This window comes from Myxocyprinus asiaticus, chromosome 31 (genome assembly GCF_019703515.2).
Source record: "Myxocyprinus asiaticus isolate MX2 ecotype Aquarium Trade chromosome 31, UBuf_Myxa_2, whole genome shotgun sequence".
Taxonomy (NCBI): Eukaryota; Metazoa; Chordata; class Actinopteri; order Cypriniformes; family Catostomidae; genus Myxocyprinus; species Myxocyprinus asiaticus.
The window spans coordinates 25,652,997-25,671,214 of record NC_059374.1 but is presented as its reverse complement, the minus strand read 5'-3'; the positions used below and the strand labels follow the sequence as shown (position 1 = coordinate 25,671,214).

Genomic DNA, 18,218 nt, shown 5'->3' with positions numbered 1-18,218 from the left:
ACAAGTGAACACAATAAAACCACACTAGCATACATTTAGATAAGGGTATAATGACTTTATAATGAAGGTAGATTTTAAATAAAAGGTTGAACTGTGTTCTCAAGACAAGAGGACTTTTCATAAATTAGTCAAGATGGGGCAAGTTATGTTTATAAGTTATACATTTATTAATTACAATGTTTATTGCCCAAAACAATGGTTTGATATTTTTGTATGTTAACTTTTAAATTTTTGCTGTTTCCTGAATTGTTTTGTATTTCACAGTTGTTTTGCCATTTAAATCTTTGGCTAAAAATCCTATAATAGACAGTTTCATGACAGCTTCCATTGTAGTGTGACTTATCCCATGTAGTGTGACAACAGCTATCTTATTTCCTGGGCTTTAACGGCAGAAATGTTCAGTAGCTTTTTGTAGCCAAGACGCAGGTATTTAGGTATTTATGCTGTAAGCCAATATATACATTTACATTTGAAAATAAACCTACCCTGAGAAATATTCATGAGAGTAAAAAGCGTGACAACGTGCCCCAGTCTCTCCTACATACAGAAATTATTATAAATATTTTAAGAAGACATTGATTTAAATAAGCTGCCAATTAATTAGCAGAACTGTACTGCAGTTCTCATTGTCATCTGTGGGTGGCATCAGTGAATTAAAGAACAAATATGTGTGCTAAACAGACAGTGCCTTTGGATCACTCTGGTTTTGTAATGATGCTTGCAGTTTCCACCTTTCTTTTCTTTTACTTTTATGTTCTACAACATTACTGTAAACAATGCATAATGTTAATGTTAAATACACAAATGCTCTTCCTGCAAGTTTTTTTTTTACATTGTTGCCAAACAAGGACATGGTATAAAGAGATTCCCTCTCCAAACACTTATGTGGTTAAAAGGTCTAAGGACAATGTGATTTTAATAAACACGCTCTCTGTTCTAATCTCTCTGTCCTTCACCCCTCACATCATGCATGTTGTTCCACAGAGGGACCCACATCAGGGGCCCACAACTCATCCCATCTGGACACTGAGGGGCAAGTCGCATTGGAGCCAATGGGAAAAAGAACATGTGACTTTGATCTAAGGGCAGGATCTAGGCACACAGTGCAGTATAATAAAAAGATTACTTTGTGCCGCCCTGCCCAGCTGCAAAGTCAATTCTCTCCCCAGCAGTAGTGTGGCAGGAAAAGGGTACGGGAGAGGTGAGTGAGTTAATGATCTTTTTGTGGCGGGTGAAAGCTTTGAACCAGATAAAGGTCCCCGCTGCTTCTGGGCTGCTGTTTTTGTGTTGGAGAGCGCTGGGAGCTGGGGTCACATAGCCTTCTGGCAGCTCACACTTGAAGCACAGAATGTCTGTGAATGTCCTGAGAGAGCAGTCTAGGCTATTACTGCAATACTACACACTCACACAGAGCAAGTACTGGCCACACAATAGCATAGGTGACAAGACTTAATTTCAAGCACTGGAGCGACTATGGCTACAACAAAAGAAAGTTGTGGAGTCGTCCAGATTTCACCTGTGATGAAACACTCACTGTAGCTGTGGGATACTGGCAAGGGTTTACCAGGGGGTATACAGTAGAATAAAAATTCTTGATAAATCAGTTTACAAAGGTGTCGTAAGGTGTAAGCAGAGAGAGGAAGATGTGGAGAGACTGCAAATTGAAAAGGCATCTGCTTCATCTGTGAAGTTGCACTTGAAAGAAAAGTGAGTGATTACAAACAAGCTTCACTCTTTGCCTGTCCTTGAATGGGACTGTGCTGGAGTTGTGAACAGGCACTTGTGAAATTCAAAAGCTCATCTAGTTTCAGAGCAACACATCCTGCGTCATTGGTGCGTAAGCAGTGCTGCAGCGTAAAGGCCTGTTCACACAGAATGTGTATTTGCATCCATCAGAGTTGGTTTTTAATTGTTTTTTTATGTAAACATGCACTCACCTCTTTCACAGCTGGGCAGGTCTCCGCTCCAGGTCAGGTCCCACTGACACATCAGCATTTCAGTGCCCACCACCTCGAAGCCCGGGTAACACTGATACGTCACCACTGTACCATGCACCAGATCAGGGTGAGATGTGGTCTTCCATCCATTAGGGATCTCTGGAAGCTCAGGACATGTGTCATTACGTGGTACCTCTGCAATGAGAGAAAGAGACTCAATTAGTTTAATTAGTACAACAAGAGACAGAAAAACAGAGAGACAATGTGCAATAATGCATGCACACCATTTCTTTGTTTCTCATCATGTCCCTGAACAAATCACAGGTGTTGTGTCTAATGACTGCTGAATCAAATGGTAGGAATCAGCTTGGCTGTGATTAAAAATGTGAATAGAGCAGCACAGACAGCTGGCAGGCTTTTTGCTGATGTCCATTTTTAGAGCAGCAGAATGAAGGCATGACACCCAACAAAAGTGGTTAATGAGTACAAACATACACTATAATTGTTAGCGCCTTTGCGAGGTCAGGTCCCCTGCACCTGCAGTAGCTGGCTGTGGATTTTTTCCCCCATCTGTGCTGCGTGAATAAAATGCAAAACAATTTATTTTGGTCTTCCCTCGCAGTCATCTTCATTCCACCATCTTCACCTTCAGTCTGTATAAAACTCATTATATTTTATCTGATCTCATGTGGTAGTTGGTCACCAGTGGAAAGATGATGGAATGACCTTCCCTTTATCCCCGGGAAAGGTGAGCAGGAACTAAACCAGCCGTGTGTCTCTTTGTATAACTCTTTCTTTCTTTCTTTCTCTCTCTCTCTCTCTCTCTCTCTCTCTCTCTCTCTCTCTCACAAAAGTCTGTGTGTGTGTTTGTGTGTGTGTGTTTTGACTTCTTTCATCAGACTGTTGGCTGAGATGAATGATCCCCTTGGTGTTTCAAATATAACTCAGGAGCAGCTAATTAATGAGCTTCATACACATCTGGGATTGCATGAGGGTGAGTAAATGATGAGAACATTTTCATTTTTGGGTGAACTATCCCTTTAATCTTAAATCAACCATTTATTTGCTTATTTAGTAAGTAGCTGTGTAATAAGTGGCATAATGTACAGTCAGACATACTGTAATAAACACAAAATTAAACACCTTCATTATGAAGACCTGAACAGGGTTTTGGGATTTACTCTGTTATAATTACTGGCTGACTGTACAATATCAATTAAATTAACAGTTTTAATAAATAGTTGTTTAATCAATTTACCTATTAATCTGCAAACTTAATATGCATATAATGTAAAAAAAATAAAAATAAACTTTCATGTGCGATATCCCAGGTGAGTTTAAATCACTGTATTAATTGGTATGAATGCCAGAAGAGGCTGATGGCATAAAGCCTCCTCTCATTAGTAAACTGACCAATCAGAATGAACATTATTTGCTTCTGTCCATAAAGTGTCAAAAAAAAAAAGGCAAAACACTTCATTTTGCCTCCTTCTGCATATATAATCAACCATTATCCAAGGTAACTTTTCAAGCCAAACAGCTTTCAGAATCACGTTGGCACATCATAAAGCCTACTTGTGGTTAACGCAATTCGATAGGTGAAGGCTTTAAAATTTTGCAAAAATATAGATGAAATCCAAATTGCTGAAGGATCTTAAAACAGGACTGAACAGCAGAATTATATATAAAATCAGCTCAAGGAAGGAGTGGAAGATGAAGTTGCTCTACACATAACTGTATAGATTTAGATGGAATGGAGCCCTCCATTCATTTATAAGCGTTAAGTTGGTGACCGGAAAGATTATAATGCATAGTTAATTGTCAAAACTATTTTAACATATCTGGGAGAGATCATCTTTGCACGAGAGCATAATTATCTGCAATAAATAAATAAATAAATGATAATAAAGCCTAATGCAATCCACCAATTTGTAGATCATCAATATTGTTTTAAATATTTGCCTCCCCAGAAAATGTTATAATGGACCTAACAGATAAAAACATAATTGGGAAATACTTTTTCAAATACTATATTACAATTACTTCAAAACTAACTAAACTAAAATAAAAATGACCTCAAATTAAATTTAGTTTTTATACAGTATATTATAAAAATTTGAGTCCTTTACAACAGCCTTCATTCAACATGAAAATACCTCTAGATAAGTGATATCAAGCTATGAGAAATGTAATGCTGTAATGTTGAAATGATATCAGTTGACTTCTTAAGTTTAAATATACAGAAAAAAATACAATTAACAATCATAGAGTGAAAACTAATGAAAACTAAATTAAATTGAAAAGAAAAATGGAAAATAAAATAGAAATAAAACTTAAAGGTGCACTCAGTCCTTTTGTCTCATTAAAAACTCCTTAAGAAATGAATACTAATTTAGAAACATATGCATAAAATCATGAGCACTCACATAAGATGAAGACTCCGGTCATATCAGTTATGAGGGTCCCTTCATGGGTGCTGCCATTCTGTGATCACATGACCAGCCAAATACCACTCGCTTAGTCTCAGTAACTGTCCTGTTATTAGACACTTTTATTCATGCATTAAACTTAATAATGGCTGACTGCGAATAGCGAATATATACAGTGGCATTGATAACTGAAAACTTTTGCATTTGATTGATGCTGCATCCACGGCACTAGATGTCAGGTGTAAGTCCAAGACGACGTACATAAAAAATTACTGAGTACACCTTTAAATAAAAAATTCCACACTATAATAACCCTGTCCCATATATAACACACTCAGAGATGCTGACACATGCAGTAGAAATGGTTAAACAGGGCATTACCGAAAAAGTGTACTACAAAGCCATTGTTGTAGCCATAGATGTTGGTGGCGGGGTCTGATTGAAACTGGATGGTGACATCAGCCATGGAGGTGTAGAGTTTGAAACGAGGCCTGGAGCCACTATACTGGCCCAGTATCTTTGCAGTCAGGTCATCTCCATCGTAGAACGTCAGCAGGTCATTCTTGCCCATGTGGAGACTGTGAGCAGATAAAACACAACTGGTCAACCCCAATTAATCCTCTGTCACAGATGTTCAGGTTTTACCTCATAGCAGCACCAGTGGCCCTGACAGATCTCTGATCTCCTCTCCCCTCTCTTATTTTTTCTAGCCAAACTGTCTTACATTAGTCCCTTTTTTCCAGCATCACTATCACTGCTTTTTCTAGTGCCTGCAGCAAACAGAACATTTTCTGCTATTTAATGTTTACCCACTGCTTAACCTTTATTGGACATATTATCAATATGCATGCAATCACAAATCACATTCAACTGATTCACAGTATAAAGAGCAAATGATTCAGCTGTGGGAGAAACTACTGTCCCGTCTCCTCCTCCTCTCTCTCAAGTTTAAAAATAGCTGGAAAATAAGTTTTATGATGTGCCAGCCACGGAGAAGGCATTTAGCATGCTTTTGTGTGTTTGTGTGTGTGAAATTATTCATAGATTTGAATATTAGAATTACAGAGTGTAATACAAGGGTGTAGGTTTGGTTTTAACATTGATAAGAATATTTTTAAATACCCATGCTTATTTTAAATTTAGTATGCGAATGTGCGTGAGTTGCACACAGTTACATGCTAGACAGTGTTCCTAGTAACTATTTATTACATTTACAAAGGGGGAAAAAAAATACTTTCATTTTAAAAATTAAAACAAGGCACAGAATTATACAATACTTATATTACATACAAAAATGATATTACATTCACTCGCAACCATGATAGATAGAAATATTATTAGGGATTATTCAGTAGTCAGTTACATTTGGTAGGAACATGTCTCTGGTTTTCATAAGTATGAAACAAGCTTTTGAACCAGATGTTAATCCAAGCATGATGCTGTAAAGCCTGGAGAATATATGACATTCAGGACACTTTCAATTACCTCAAAAAAGTCTGACAGCCTTACACAAAGTTTACAATAGACCCTGACCTACAATAGAAATCTGCTTTACTCATGTGTAAAATAATAATAAGACTACAATGACTCTAAGGCATATTACAGTTTGATTTTCTGTAAAGCTGCTTTGAAATGATGTGTGTTGTGAAAGGCACTATACAAATAAAAATGACTTGACTTAAAGCAAGACACCGTTTTTGAGATGCATTGAGGCGTATTACAGTGTATACATGTGATTGTGTTGTGTGTGGGATCTGTAATTGTGGCTGACATCCATCAGACCCAGACAGTCTGGCCAATCACTGGTGGCGGGAGAGTGTGACTCAGGCAGGCAGGGAGGTGGCATACACACTCTATCTTGTCACTAATTAATCACAAGTGGGTAGTAATGGAAGTCATTACTGAAGAGAGGGGAATAATTAATCATCTCTGTTCTGCTGTAGCAGGAGGCAGAATGGTTACATTCAGGCAAAATGAAGACAGGATGTTTAAATTATGGCCTACATACATGCATACATACAGCAGATATACACATACACACATACAGTAAGAGAAAGACACTCACTTGTGCCTCCATACACCTTGTATGTAAGATTTGTAAAGATGATTATAAGTCTCTGACAGAGTCCAGATCTCTAGTTTTTGAAGTGGAGTTTAAGTCAGTCTCAAGTTTTTCAAGGTCAAGTCTAAGTCGAGTCGCAAATCTTTAGTCACAAGTCCAAGTTAAAGGTAAAGTGTGTAATTTTCCCGATGTTTAAATATTTTCTCCTATCCCAGATTAATATGCAGAGACAAAAACATGTATCCTTTAATGGGTTGATGATTTCCCAAAAAGAGTAAACATGGTGGCTCTGAGGCTCAACCAATAGCATGAGTTTGGGCTGGACTATCTGTTTGTCTCACCCATGGCAGATGGAAGGAGTGTTTGGGAAACCTGTTTAAAAATAGCTTTTTTTCCCCAGCAATTCCATTTGGTGATGCTACTGGTGGTTCAAAAACTTTGTTGTTCGGACCTATTAACTTATTAAAAAATACATTAATACTATGATGAGCATGTTTTCAATATCTGAGTTTAAAGTTATTTTGATATTTTTCTTATGTCTTAGTGGTGTTACTGTCCAAAGACAGTAAAAAAAATAAATAAATAATCTCATTAAAAGTTTAAAATGTTCGTATAAGTAGTTTGAAATAATCTTTTATTATTATTATTTCTTTTTAATGAAGAGTGAAACAATTTTGTTCATATTTGAATATTTGAAAAACTTTTGTTGTCATGTGACAAAAAACAACTCCTTTAGACCCTCATGACTGTTTGCAAACTGTTTTATTTTTTTTAATCAGATATTTTGTTCATGATCAAATGGAGTTACCTTAAGTAAATGTCTTGATATTCATGACTCAATTCATTTCTGTAAAAAATAATAAAAAATAAGTAAATCAAAAATTTACTTAAATAAATACTTTTTCATTATTTTTTTTATTAACCCTCCTATGGTCTTCGGTCATTTTTGACCAGAATCACTTTTGCTGGTTTAATAAAAATGGTTTCCTTTATCTGAGCGGTACAAAACGTGGTGAATTTTGTATATTAAAAAATACATTTAAGTGGTCGTAAAAAGCAACACCTTTTATCTTTGCAGTCAAAATTGGCCAACGATTGAAAATTAATGGGAAAGACCATAACGCAGAGCAATTTTTTTTTGGATCTGTCAAATACAATCAATAACTGAATGCAGAAAAAACACACACAGAAATTAAAGGGTGAGACTATAAAACATCCTGAGTGCAAAACAAACACACATACTTATAAAAAAAACAGTTCATTTTTGTGTGTATGTCAAATAAAACCAATATCAGCCACAATTCACAACACACACCCACACACACACACACACACACACCCACCCACAATACAGAACACAAATTCACTTGCACGCATGCACGCACCCCCACATACATAGAAATAAATGGGTGAGACTAAAACAGCACACACACACACACACACACACACAAATAAAGGTGTGCGGACTGTCTTCCAAGAAACATTTAAACCAGCATGGTGTGCAAAAAATCCATCTGCAAGGTACATGCCATTATAACTACACACTGCCACAGATGCATAAAGACATTGCATCATTTACTTTTCTTACTGTTTTTTATTGTTTACTGTTTGTTCTTTATGCATTTATCGTTGTTCGTTATTGCTGTTCAGCTCACTGACATGAAAATATTTGCAAAATAAATGGTTACTATACAAAGTTTGAAATTGCAAAATGTTTACTCTGATTCTTCTGTTTTACACTCTAATTAAATTTGTACAATTTTGCTGTTCATTTCTGTTAACTGCAAAAACTGACACTTCAAATCAAATTTAAAATGCTAAACTTTGACAAATAATAGTTTAATAATGTCTAAATGTATATCCAAATGCATAACTTGTGATAAAATATACAAATTAGGTTACAGTAAGCAATCAGACTACAAGAATTACAATTGTGTTCACCAGATGGTAGCAATATGCCTCCAATTTGTCACATTCTCATATTTTCTTAATGTGTCAATTTATGGAAGTGTAGGTGTTTACTGTACTAAAGTTTCACAATTTGCTTATTTGCATATGCAAATTAATGGTAAAATTGAAAATTAAACCAACAATAAATGTTTTTCAAAAATACATGAAACCATCATGGATACAAATGTTACATTTCTACCAACTTGATACATGTGTTTTAGAATAGATTTTTAAAAGATTTCTCTTGACCTTATATGTCAATGAACCTGCGCAGATATTCTCACATTTCACTTTTAAGTCTCAAGTCTTTTGGTAATAGTTTTCAATACACTACAGGCTATTTTAATAAACCTTGTTGTAGAGCAATCAATTTCCTATATATATTGTTGTTCTCAAGTGTCAAATTAGGAGACCAAGTCAAGTCTCAAGTTAATCGTTCAAAAGTAAGAAACCTTAAAAAAACATCTTGATATTTGTAAAAATAAAAAATAAAACATTTAGGAAATTAATGTTTAAGTTATGTACATTTAAACCTGCTTTTTTAATGTATTATTTTAATAAATAAATGTGTTGTTCTCAAATGTCTAATTAGGAGTTCAAGTCAAGTCTCAGGTCAATAGTTCACAAGTCTACATTTAATTGAGTCCTTTTCTGATATATTAATCGTAATAGCCCTGTAATACTGTTTGTTTCTGGCTGCGGGAGACTTCATGTATCCTTTTCTACTGGAGACGCAGTTAAGCCAGAGGAGTCCCTGACCTGCTCTGAGGACCGCAGAGAGTAAAACTGTGTCAGCCCTTATTGGATTTGTTGTGATAAAGTTAAACAAGCCTTTACGTAGCCGCACACCTTATCTGCTGAGAAAATCAATCATGCATTCCATTTGCTGCCTGTAATTTCATTTTGTTTAAATCACAAAAACAGGCTCAGCTGGACAACACAGTTCCATCAGAATGCATTAAAGTCTCATATACTGTAGGGCTCACAGACACATCATCCTCTACTCAGAACAAAAAAAAAAAAAATAAATAAAATGAAGTGACAAATGCTAGCCTATTTAAAAAAAAAAAAAAAGTGGTGTCAATCAAGTTCACATTTTCTGCATCTTAGAGGTGGTTAAAATTCATTTTTGCTAGTTTCACAGTGAAAGCTGCATTTCAATTCTGCTCTTTGGAAAACTAATCCATAATGATCCATTGTCTGTCAAGCAAACCAAGCCTTCTGTAATTTACATGTGTGACAGGGCACAACTGAGAGCAACTGTTTATATGCGTCTATGTGAACAAATCCTTAAACATTCTTTGCTCCCCTTCCACATGCCTGTTTAGTGCTGATTCATCTACCTGTATGACTGCCCTGCTGGAAAAAAATGCTATTTCCAATCAAATCCCCTGTGCCGAGGACTGGGCATGGTAGGCCTGTGCTTAACATACCAACAACAGCTTTGCTCCCAGGGCCCTTGTGTCCTTGAATTTTACAGTTACTCAAAGTAAAGCTGCAAGAGTGCAACATGCTTTCTAATATGTGTAAAAGTGTAAGCAGCCTAATTATGTTGTACAGGTTATTACAATGTCAAAATGTCATATATGCTTAAAAATGTGTCAGTGTAAATATAAAATCTGGAATAAAAATTTAGTTTTAACTTGGAACTAATGAGAAAAATATAGGATTTTAAAGAATGTGCAAGAAGGAAATGTTGAAAATATTATGTAATATGAATAAAAAATATTTCTAGGTCATATGAGCAAATTTGTGACCTTGACCACAACCTTTGTACGAAAAGTCAGATTTCCTTGTTTGCATTGAAGAACACAAGATGCTCTTTGTAACATTCTCAAATTTGTGGAATAACATGGATCATCAGGTTTGTTAGTCCATGCCAGCACGAGTACATGTTGAAGACTACCATTAAAGGGATAGTTCACCCAAAAATTTTAATTCTCCCAACATTTACTCACACTCACTCCATTCCAGATGTGTATGACTTTCTTTCTTCTGCTGAATACAAAGATTTTTAGAAGAATATTTCAGCTCTGTACATCCATACAATGCAAGTAAATAGTGACCAGAATTTTGAAGATACAAAAAGGACAAAAAGGCAGCATAAAATAATCCATAAGACTCCAGTGGTTTAATCCATGTATTCTGAAGCGATATGTTAAGTGTGGGTGAGAAACAGATCAATATTTATGTCCGTTTTACTATAAATCTAAACTTTCACATTCAGCCACCTACTGGTCAGGGCTGGTCAAAGGTGGAGAATTATAGTAAAAAAGAATTTAAATATTGTTCTGTTTCTCACCCACACCTATCATATCACTTCTGAAGACATTGATTTAACCACTGGAGTCTTGTGGATTACTTTTACGCTGCCTTTATGTGCTTTTTGGACTTTCATAATTCTGGACACCAGTCACTTGCATTGTATAGACCTATAGAGCTGAGATATTCTTCTAAAAATCTTCATTTTTGACAAGAAAGTCAAACACATTTGGGATGGAATGAGGGTGAGTAAATTATGAGAGGATTTTAATTTCTGGGTGAACTATCCCTTTAAAAGCAAAGGGGAGACAAACCAAATAATAAACAAAATCTTAAATTCATGTTAATTTTTCCAATTATACTTTTTTCTCTCAAATTGTTATACTGATAAAATATCATATAATGAAAAACTGTACTGTATTAAATTAGAAACATGCTAAAAAAAAGCATTTTATTTTCACAGTACTAGCAGAGACAATTTAGTCTGAGATGAGCACTTGTATTAAAATGAATGGGAAAAGTTGTAACACCAAATATGCCGGGAGTAGAAAAGGAAGTAATGCCTTACAGGTAAGAGAGCCAATCACCTTTTAGATAGAAACATTGCCTGTCAGATACCTTGAGAACACACATGCATACAGTATTAACTGGATCAGGCCGAAAAATAGTGTTTTTTTAGAGTGATCTGAGCTGAAGAAGCAAAATTTTTCATACCACTGTTGTCAGATTTTACTGCCGATTTGAAATATGTTCTTAGGTCATAATCTTGACCCATTGTTTTGGAGATTTCAATCTTTCCCCATTCAAGTAGATAGGAGTTGTACTTTTATGCCACTTACAGGTGCATCTCAATAAATTAGAATGTCGTGGAAAAGTTCATTTATTTCAGTAATTCAACTCAAATTGTTAAACTCGTGTATTAAATAAATTCAATGCACACAGACTGAAGTAGTTTAAGTCTTTGGTTCTTTTAATTGTGATGATTTTGACTCACATTTAACAAAAACCCACCAATTCACTATCTCAAAAAATTTGAATATGGTGACATGCCAATCAGCTTATCAACTCAAAACACCTGCAAAGGTTTCCTGAGCCTTCAAAATGGTCTCTCAGTTTGGTTCACTAGGCTACACAATCATGGGGAAGACTGCTGATCTGACAGTTGTCCAGAAGACAATCATTGACACCCTTCACAAGGAGGGTAAGCCACAAACATTCATTGCCAAAGAAGCTGGCTGTTCACAGAGTGCTGTATCCAAGCATGTTAACAGAAAGTTGAGTGGAAGGAAAAAGTGTGGAAGAAAAAGATGCACAACCAACCGAGAGAACCACAGCCTTATGAGAATTGTCAAGCAAAATCGATTCAAGAATTTGGGTGAACTTCACAAGGAATGGACTGAGGCTGGGGTCAAGGCATCAAGAGCCACCACACACAGACATGTCAAGGAATTTGGCTTCAGTTGTCGTATTCCTCTTGTTAAGCCACTCCTGAACCACAGACAATGTCAGAGGCGTCTTACCTGGGCTAAGGAGAAGAAGAACTGGACTGTTGCCCAGTGGTCCAAAGTCCTCTTTTCAGATGAGAGCAAGTTTTGCATTTCATTTGGAAACCAAGGTCCTAGAGTCTGGAGGAAGGGTGGAGAAGCTCATAGCCCAAGTTGCTTGAAGTCCAGTGTTAAGTTTCCACAGTCTGTGATGATTTAGGATGCAATGTCATCTGCTGGTGTTGGTCCATTGTGTTTTTTGAAAACCAAAGTCACTGCACCCGTTTACCAAGAAATTTTGGAGCACTTCATGCTTCCTTCTGCTGACCAGCTTTTTAAAGATGCTGATTTCATTTTCCAGCAGGATTTGGCACCTGCCCACACTGCCAAAAGCACCAAAAGTTGGTTAAATGACCATGGTGTTGGTGTGCTTGACTGGCCAGCAAACTCACCAGACCTGAACCCCATAGAGAATCTATGGGGTATTGTCAAGAGGAAAATGAGAAACAAGAGACCAAAAAATGCAGATGAGCTGAAGGCCACTGTCAAAGAAACCTGGGCTTCCATACCACCTCAGCAGTGCCACAAACTGATCACCTCCATGCCACGCCGAATTGAGGCAGTAATTAAAGCAAAAGGAGCCCCTACCAAGTATTGAGTACATATACAGTAAATGAACATACTTTCCAGAAGGCCAACAATTCACTAAAAATGTTTTTTTTATTGGTCTTATGATGTATTCTAATTTTTTGAGATAGTGAATTGGTGGGTTTTTGTTAAATGTGAGCCAAAATCATCACAATTAAAAGAACCAAAGACTTAAACTACTTCAGTCTGTGTGCATTGAATTTATTTAATACACGAGTTTCACAATTTGAGTTGAATTACTGAAATAAATGAACTTTTCCACGACATTCTAATTTATTGAGATGCACCCGTATATCCATAGAAAATAGCTGCCCAGAAGCATTCCCAAGATGGCCGCCGAATTGACTGACTTGCCTTGAAAGGGACTTTGGTATCGGTCAAAAGTTTGGACCTTCTCATCTGTAATTTTATGCTTAAAAGCTTGAAATTAGTTTTGTAGACAAATATAAATTGTGGCTATGTATGAATTTCTTTACAAAGCTAAAATGTATTTGAATTGTTTTTAATGGATGAGTTAGAGCGGAGAGTGTAGGAAAAGGAGCATGTATTAGAACTCCTTCAAGATTGTTTAAAAGGCATCCCAAGATACTGGCTGAAGTTCAAAGAATGCCATTTTGCAAAATATATAAACTGAAATCGAAAATGCAATGGGCCGAGAGACACCCTCTAACAATAGCATGTGTGAGTGATTCCACATGGAATAAAACCTGCTACAGAGATTAAAGGTTGGCCTTTCAACCACAGCCATTTGTTTAAAATAGGTTCCGGACAGAGCCAGCAAATTAACTCAGGACTTTCCTAAAATGAATGTGGATAAGCCCCAGTTGCTTTTGCATGAAGAGCCAAACAATCTTGGCTGTGGGATAAGACAGACTAAACTTTAATTTGGATTGTCAACATTTTCTGAGGAACTTATAGAGAATGAAGCTTCTCAAATAAAAGAGGGAAATGAGTTCCTCTGTTTTTGCAGCTCTCCCTTAATTAGAAAGTTAAATATTGGTGTGGGTTCTGGCTCGGTGCCCAGTGGGGCTGAGAAAGCTGTGATTTATTACCAGGCTACTAAAGGCTTTGACTCTCTGAGGGCAGTGCACACAAGCAGGGGCACTTTAAGGTACTATAGGCTCACTGGTCTGCAGAGGCCACCTTCCAGTTGTTGAGTGGGGGGTGGGGGGTGGGTGGAACTGCTGTGCACTGAACAAGCTCTACACGGACGCCTTTAACAGTTGAGCACTGTCACCATGTCAACAACCGCATCTCCCGCTGAAAGCATTTAAATGTGCTCCTCCCGCAAACATGGATAGGGGAAATGGGCCCCATGGACGCGAGCTGGGCCCCATGGGAGTTGTAAGCCCCTGGGCTTCAGCCTGAATAAGCCTGTGCGTTAAGGCGCCCCTGCACACAAGTACCATACAGAGAGCCAACTGCCACCCTGCCAAATAATGCAGGAGAAAAAGACAGAAGACAATGAGAAAGCAAAACAAAAGATTAAGAAAATGGAAGAAACAGGGACAGTGAGACAGGACACACATCATACACAATCAACAACTCATGGACAACAAGACTATATCCTTTAAATTGATTCAGCTACTGATCCAACACATGATCTAGTGCAGGATTTTTGAATCTAAGGCCACATCCACACTAATGCATTTTTGTTCGAAAACACTGATTTTGCTACGTTTATGCCTCTCATCTACTTAAACTCGAAAATTTGAGTTTTTCGAATATTTTAAAATTCTAAAATGCTACAACACCACATATTCTGGGAAATTATAATGTTAGGAAACTGAAAACAAATGAAAATGGATTAGTGTGGATATGGCCTCAGATTTTTTCATGTCACAGGATCCTTATGGTCCTGGTCTCATAGAATAATGTTACTATATCAACATTTTTGCAACATGATTTTTTCGTGGCTCGTTGTATTTCATCAGTTTCTGAGTGAAATGAACTCTAGAGGTGCTACAACAACAATGACTTTTCTTCACTTTCACACAAATCATGACTAAAACGGCAGATTATCAGTTCAAAAACACTTACTTTTTAACCTGTTCCTCACACAATGCTATCTCATGACATTAAAATGCTTTGTATATAGTGCATGACTTGTCAGGCAGTACATTTTAACATTTTCATTACATAAACTACTACATTTACAAGTTTATTTGAGTGTGATCAAGTTGCGCTGTTGCTCAACTGATAGAGCCTTGCACTTGCAATGCAAAGGACCAGGGTACGAGTCCCGAAGAGCATGCAAGTCAAAAGTGTCATAGAAGCATGACAAAATTACGTGGTTGCTTCAGCAATTGTGTTTTTCATCTCACATTTGCTTTTATGGAACTATTGGTTAGGTTTAGGTTTAGGGTAGGGAGGTAGGTTTTGCTGATTTACAACCTGATGGAGCATTAACCTTTTTGGGAGAACATTTAGCTCACTTTTAGCCCCACACAGTGGACATTTCACCTTGGAACTGCCATGAAATGTGTAATGAACAACATAATGGCATTTTGCAAAAATGTTGCCACAGTCACATAATTTTCATGATATCAGGCAGGCAATATCACTGTGCACTGTTATCAACCAATCAGATTGTAGGTTGAAGTTGGAATTATGACTAGGGCTATGATCGGAACGTTAATTCAGGACCAACAAAGGATGATGATCCAGGAATATAAAATCAACACAGCTGTGCACTAGAACTCAAGTAGAGGGCTGCAGAACTTTGATTGGTTCTGATATATCCAGCATTCCATGCTATGCGGCTAGGACAATGAAAGATTGTGTGCAGGTGTCCCAGCTGTCACCTGTGCACCTCCCTCCCTCCTTCTCCAACTCACTGCACGACACACAGAGTGCGAGAAACCCTCCCTGCTAAATGAATTCATCAGCCTTCATTACACCCCATGTTCACAGGTAATTGGAAGTGCAGCGTACATTGATGAATGATTACAGGAGGAGTGGGTGCATATTCATTACCGTGCTAAAATTTTCTTACAGCCCAATAATGAGCCTCCAGCAGAGGCCCGGGCCCTACATTACTGTACCCCTGATTCACAGGGCACCAAAACACTCTGCAGGATGCCTCCGAAGCAATAAGGACTTGCGCTGGGTCAATGATCGCTTGTAGGAAGATGCATCCGTGAATATAAGGACAGAACTGAGCTTGCTTAATAATTAAATTGGGTGCACGACTGCCAGTAGATTTGTTACAAGTCTCTCTCTCTCAGTCTCTATGGGCTGAACAGCTGTGGCTGGCTCCCTTCTAACTCATTTTCCCATCTATACATCTCATTTATTGCGCCTGGCTGATAATATCCCATATGTCCTTTGACAAATTTGGTCATTTGAAGATTATAAGGGCGGGGGTGGGGGAGGAACGGGCTTTGCAATGAACCGGAATGACTCCAGACATACCTGGGCTGATCCACTCACTTCCCTCTGACACTCCATCAATATCTACATACTAGGATAACTATCTGAAAGATCCAACAAAATGGCTTTTAATCCATGTCTGTAATCTATTTAGTATTGTACCCATTAATCTGACCAAATTAGGTTAAAAGGAATGTTCTGGATTCAAAATAATTTAAGCTCAATCAACAGCATTTGTGGCATAATGTTTATTACTATAAAAAATCATTTAAAGTCATACCTCATTTATAAAAATGTTTTAAAAAAAAGATCACAGATACATTAAGGCACTTACAATGGACATTAAAATACACACTGTTTCAAAAGTAAAGCCACAAGAAGTAAACATTGTGGGCTCTATTTTCATAAGTGCACAAAGTGTTGCGCTATGCATAAAGACTACATGCAAAGACCGTGTGCTACGTGAAAAGACTGTGTGCTATGCGCAAAGACCGTGTGCTGCGTCTTATCCAATTTTTCGTGAGAGCGCTAATTCTAAGTGCAATTTTTGTGCCAGTGCAAAGCACAAGAGGGAGTGTTTGTGCTATCTGTGGGTGTATGTGTGCAAACTTTGGGTGTACTGTATGTTAATGAATAGCAAATTTCTATTTTCCAGAGAAATAGGTCATTGCGCAAAGATGTTTCAATACCACGTCTGTTTTCAGTGCAAAGTCTACAGTAAACTCAGTTCCTGCATTTGCGGTTTGGAAATTCCAACAGCAGGTGGTTATATAAAGTCCATGTCCAAACTCTGATTCATGTCCAAACTCTGATTCAAACTCAAATTATGTCCATGATGACAGTAGCCATTGTAGCCGTTTTAATGAAACAAAAATGTATGAGATTTGTGTTAAACTATCTATAGGTCATGGTTTATGGTTTTGGTTTAAACTTCCTGGTTCAATAGGAAATACATAAGTAAAGAAAACTGTGTTCATCAATGGGGTCTTGAAGAAACATTCTTCAACCACATTCTAACCAGAAGCATTTATAGCAGACAGGGAACATCCAGCAAAGTCAGAATGCTGTTGCCATCTCCCTCCATTATCTACACCACAAAATAAATGGAAAATTAATTATATTGACTGCATGCTTTTGCAAAACATCCTGGATGTCATTTATTACACAGTAATACAATGTAGCAATGCATTTGGGACACTTGCAATGAGGGAGAGAGAGAGAAAGAGAGAGAGAGAGACGATGACAAATGCGAAAGGAACCATATGCAAATGAGTGAATCTTAATTAATTTTTGAATGCATGAATTATCTATCTGGGTCTTACACAGCAGGGTCTCATGTTCTGCGCCTCACCTGACGGAGCAATCACACTGAACACTTGTTTCCCTGCTCATATAATTGATTTCACATTCATAAAAACACCCAGTTTGTTATTAACCCCTGTGCATCCCATTTCTGCATCCTCTTAATGTGCAATGTCCCCCTTCAACTCCCAAATTAGTTATTTATTTATTTTTGGCTTTTAAGACCCAATGAAATCAAAATTGAAGTTTGTGGCTTTTACTCCTAGTCTATTAACTGTGAAGATATTATGTACCCCTAAGTCGATAAAATTAACTTTTAGCAAGATTTAAAATGTACAGCTTATCTCTTCAGGGAAAACTGACTAAACATATTGATGATTCAAGTTGCAATACACAGACTTTTGTTCAGTCAAATGCTATCTAGAATGACAATGACCCTCTCCCTGCAACCGACTAGCAACTAGCAAATCATGGTTCATGGCAGTGACGTAACTAAAGCCTATTTGCTATATATACACAATGCATTTAGAAAGTATTCAGACCCCTTAATTTTTTTCACATTTTGTTATGTTGCAGCCTTATGCTAAAATAGAAAAATAAAAAAAAATAAAATAAAAAAAATCACATCAATCTACACTCCATACCCCATAATGACAAAGCAAAAACCAGATTTTTGATAACTTTGCAAATTTATTAAAAAGAAAAAAACTGAAATATCACATCGACATAAGTATTCAGACCCTTAACTCGGTACTTAGTTAAAGCACCTTTG

General features: G+C 37.1%; 1 protein-coding gene across 1 annotated transcript in view; it reads right to left on the bottom strand.

Annotated features, from left to right (window-relative positions):
- sez6b (seizure related 6 homolog b) overlaps positions 1–18,218 on the bottom strand; it is a 315,312-nt gene that overhangs the window by 23,710 nt on the left and 273,384 nt on the right. Inside the window, exons 10-11 of the mRNA XM_051665921.1 lie at positions 4,748–4,944; positions 1,938–2,132 (exon numbers count right to left, since the gene is read on the bottom strand). Coding sequence (XP_051521881.1) covers positions 1,938–2,132; positions 4,748–4,944 — 392 coding nt within the window. The remainder of the gene's footprint in view (positions 1–1,937; positions 2,133–4,747; positions 4,945–18,218) is intronic.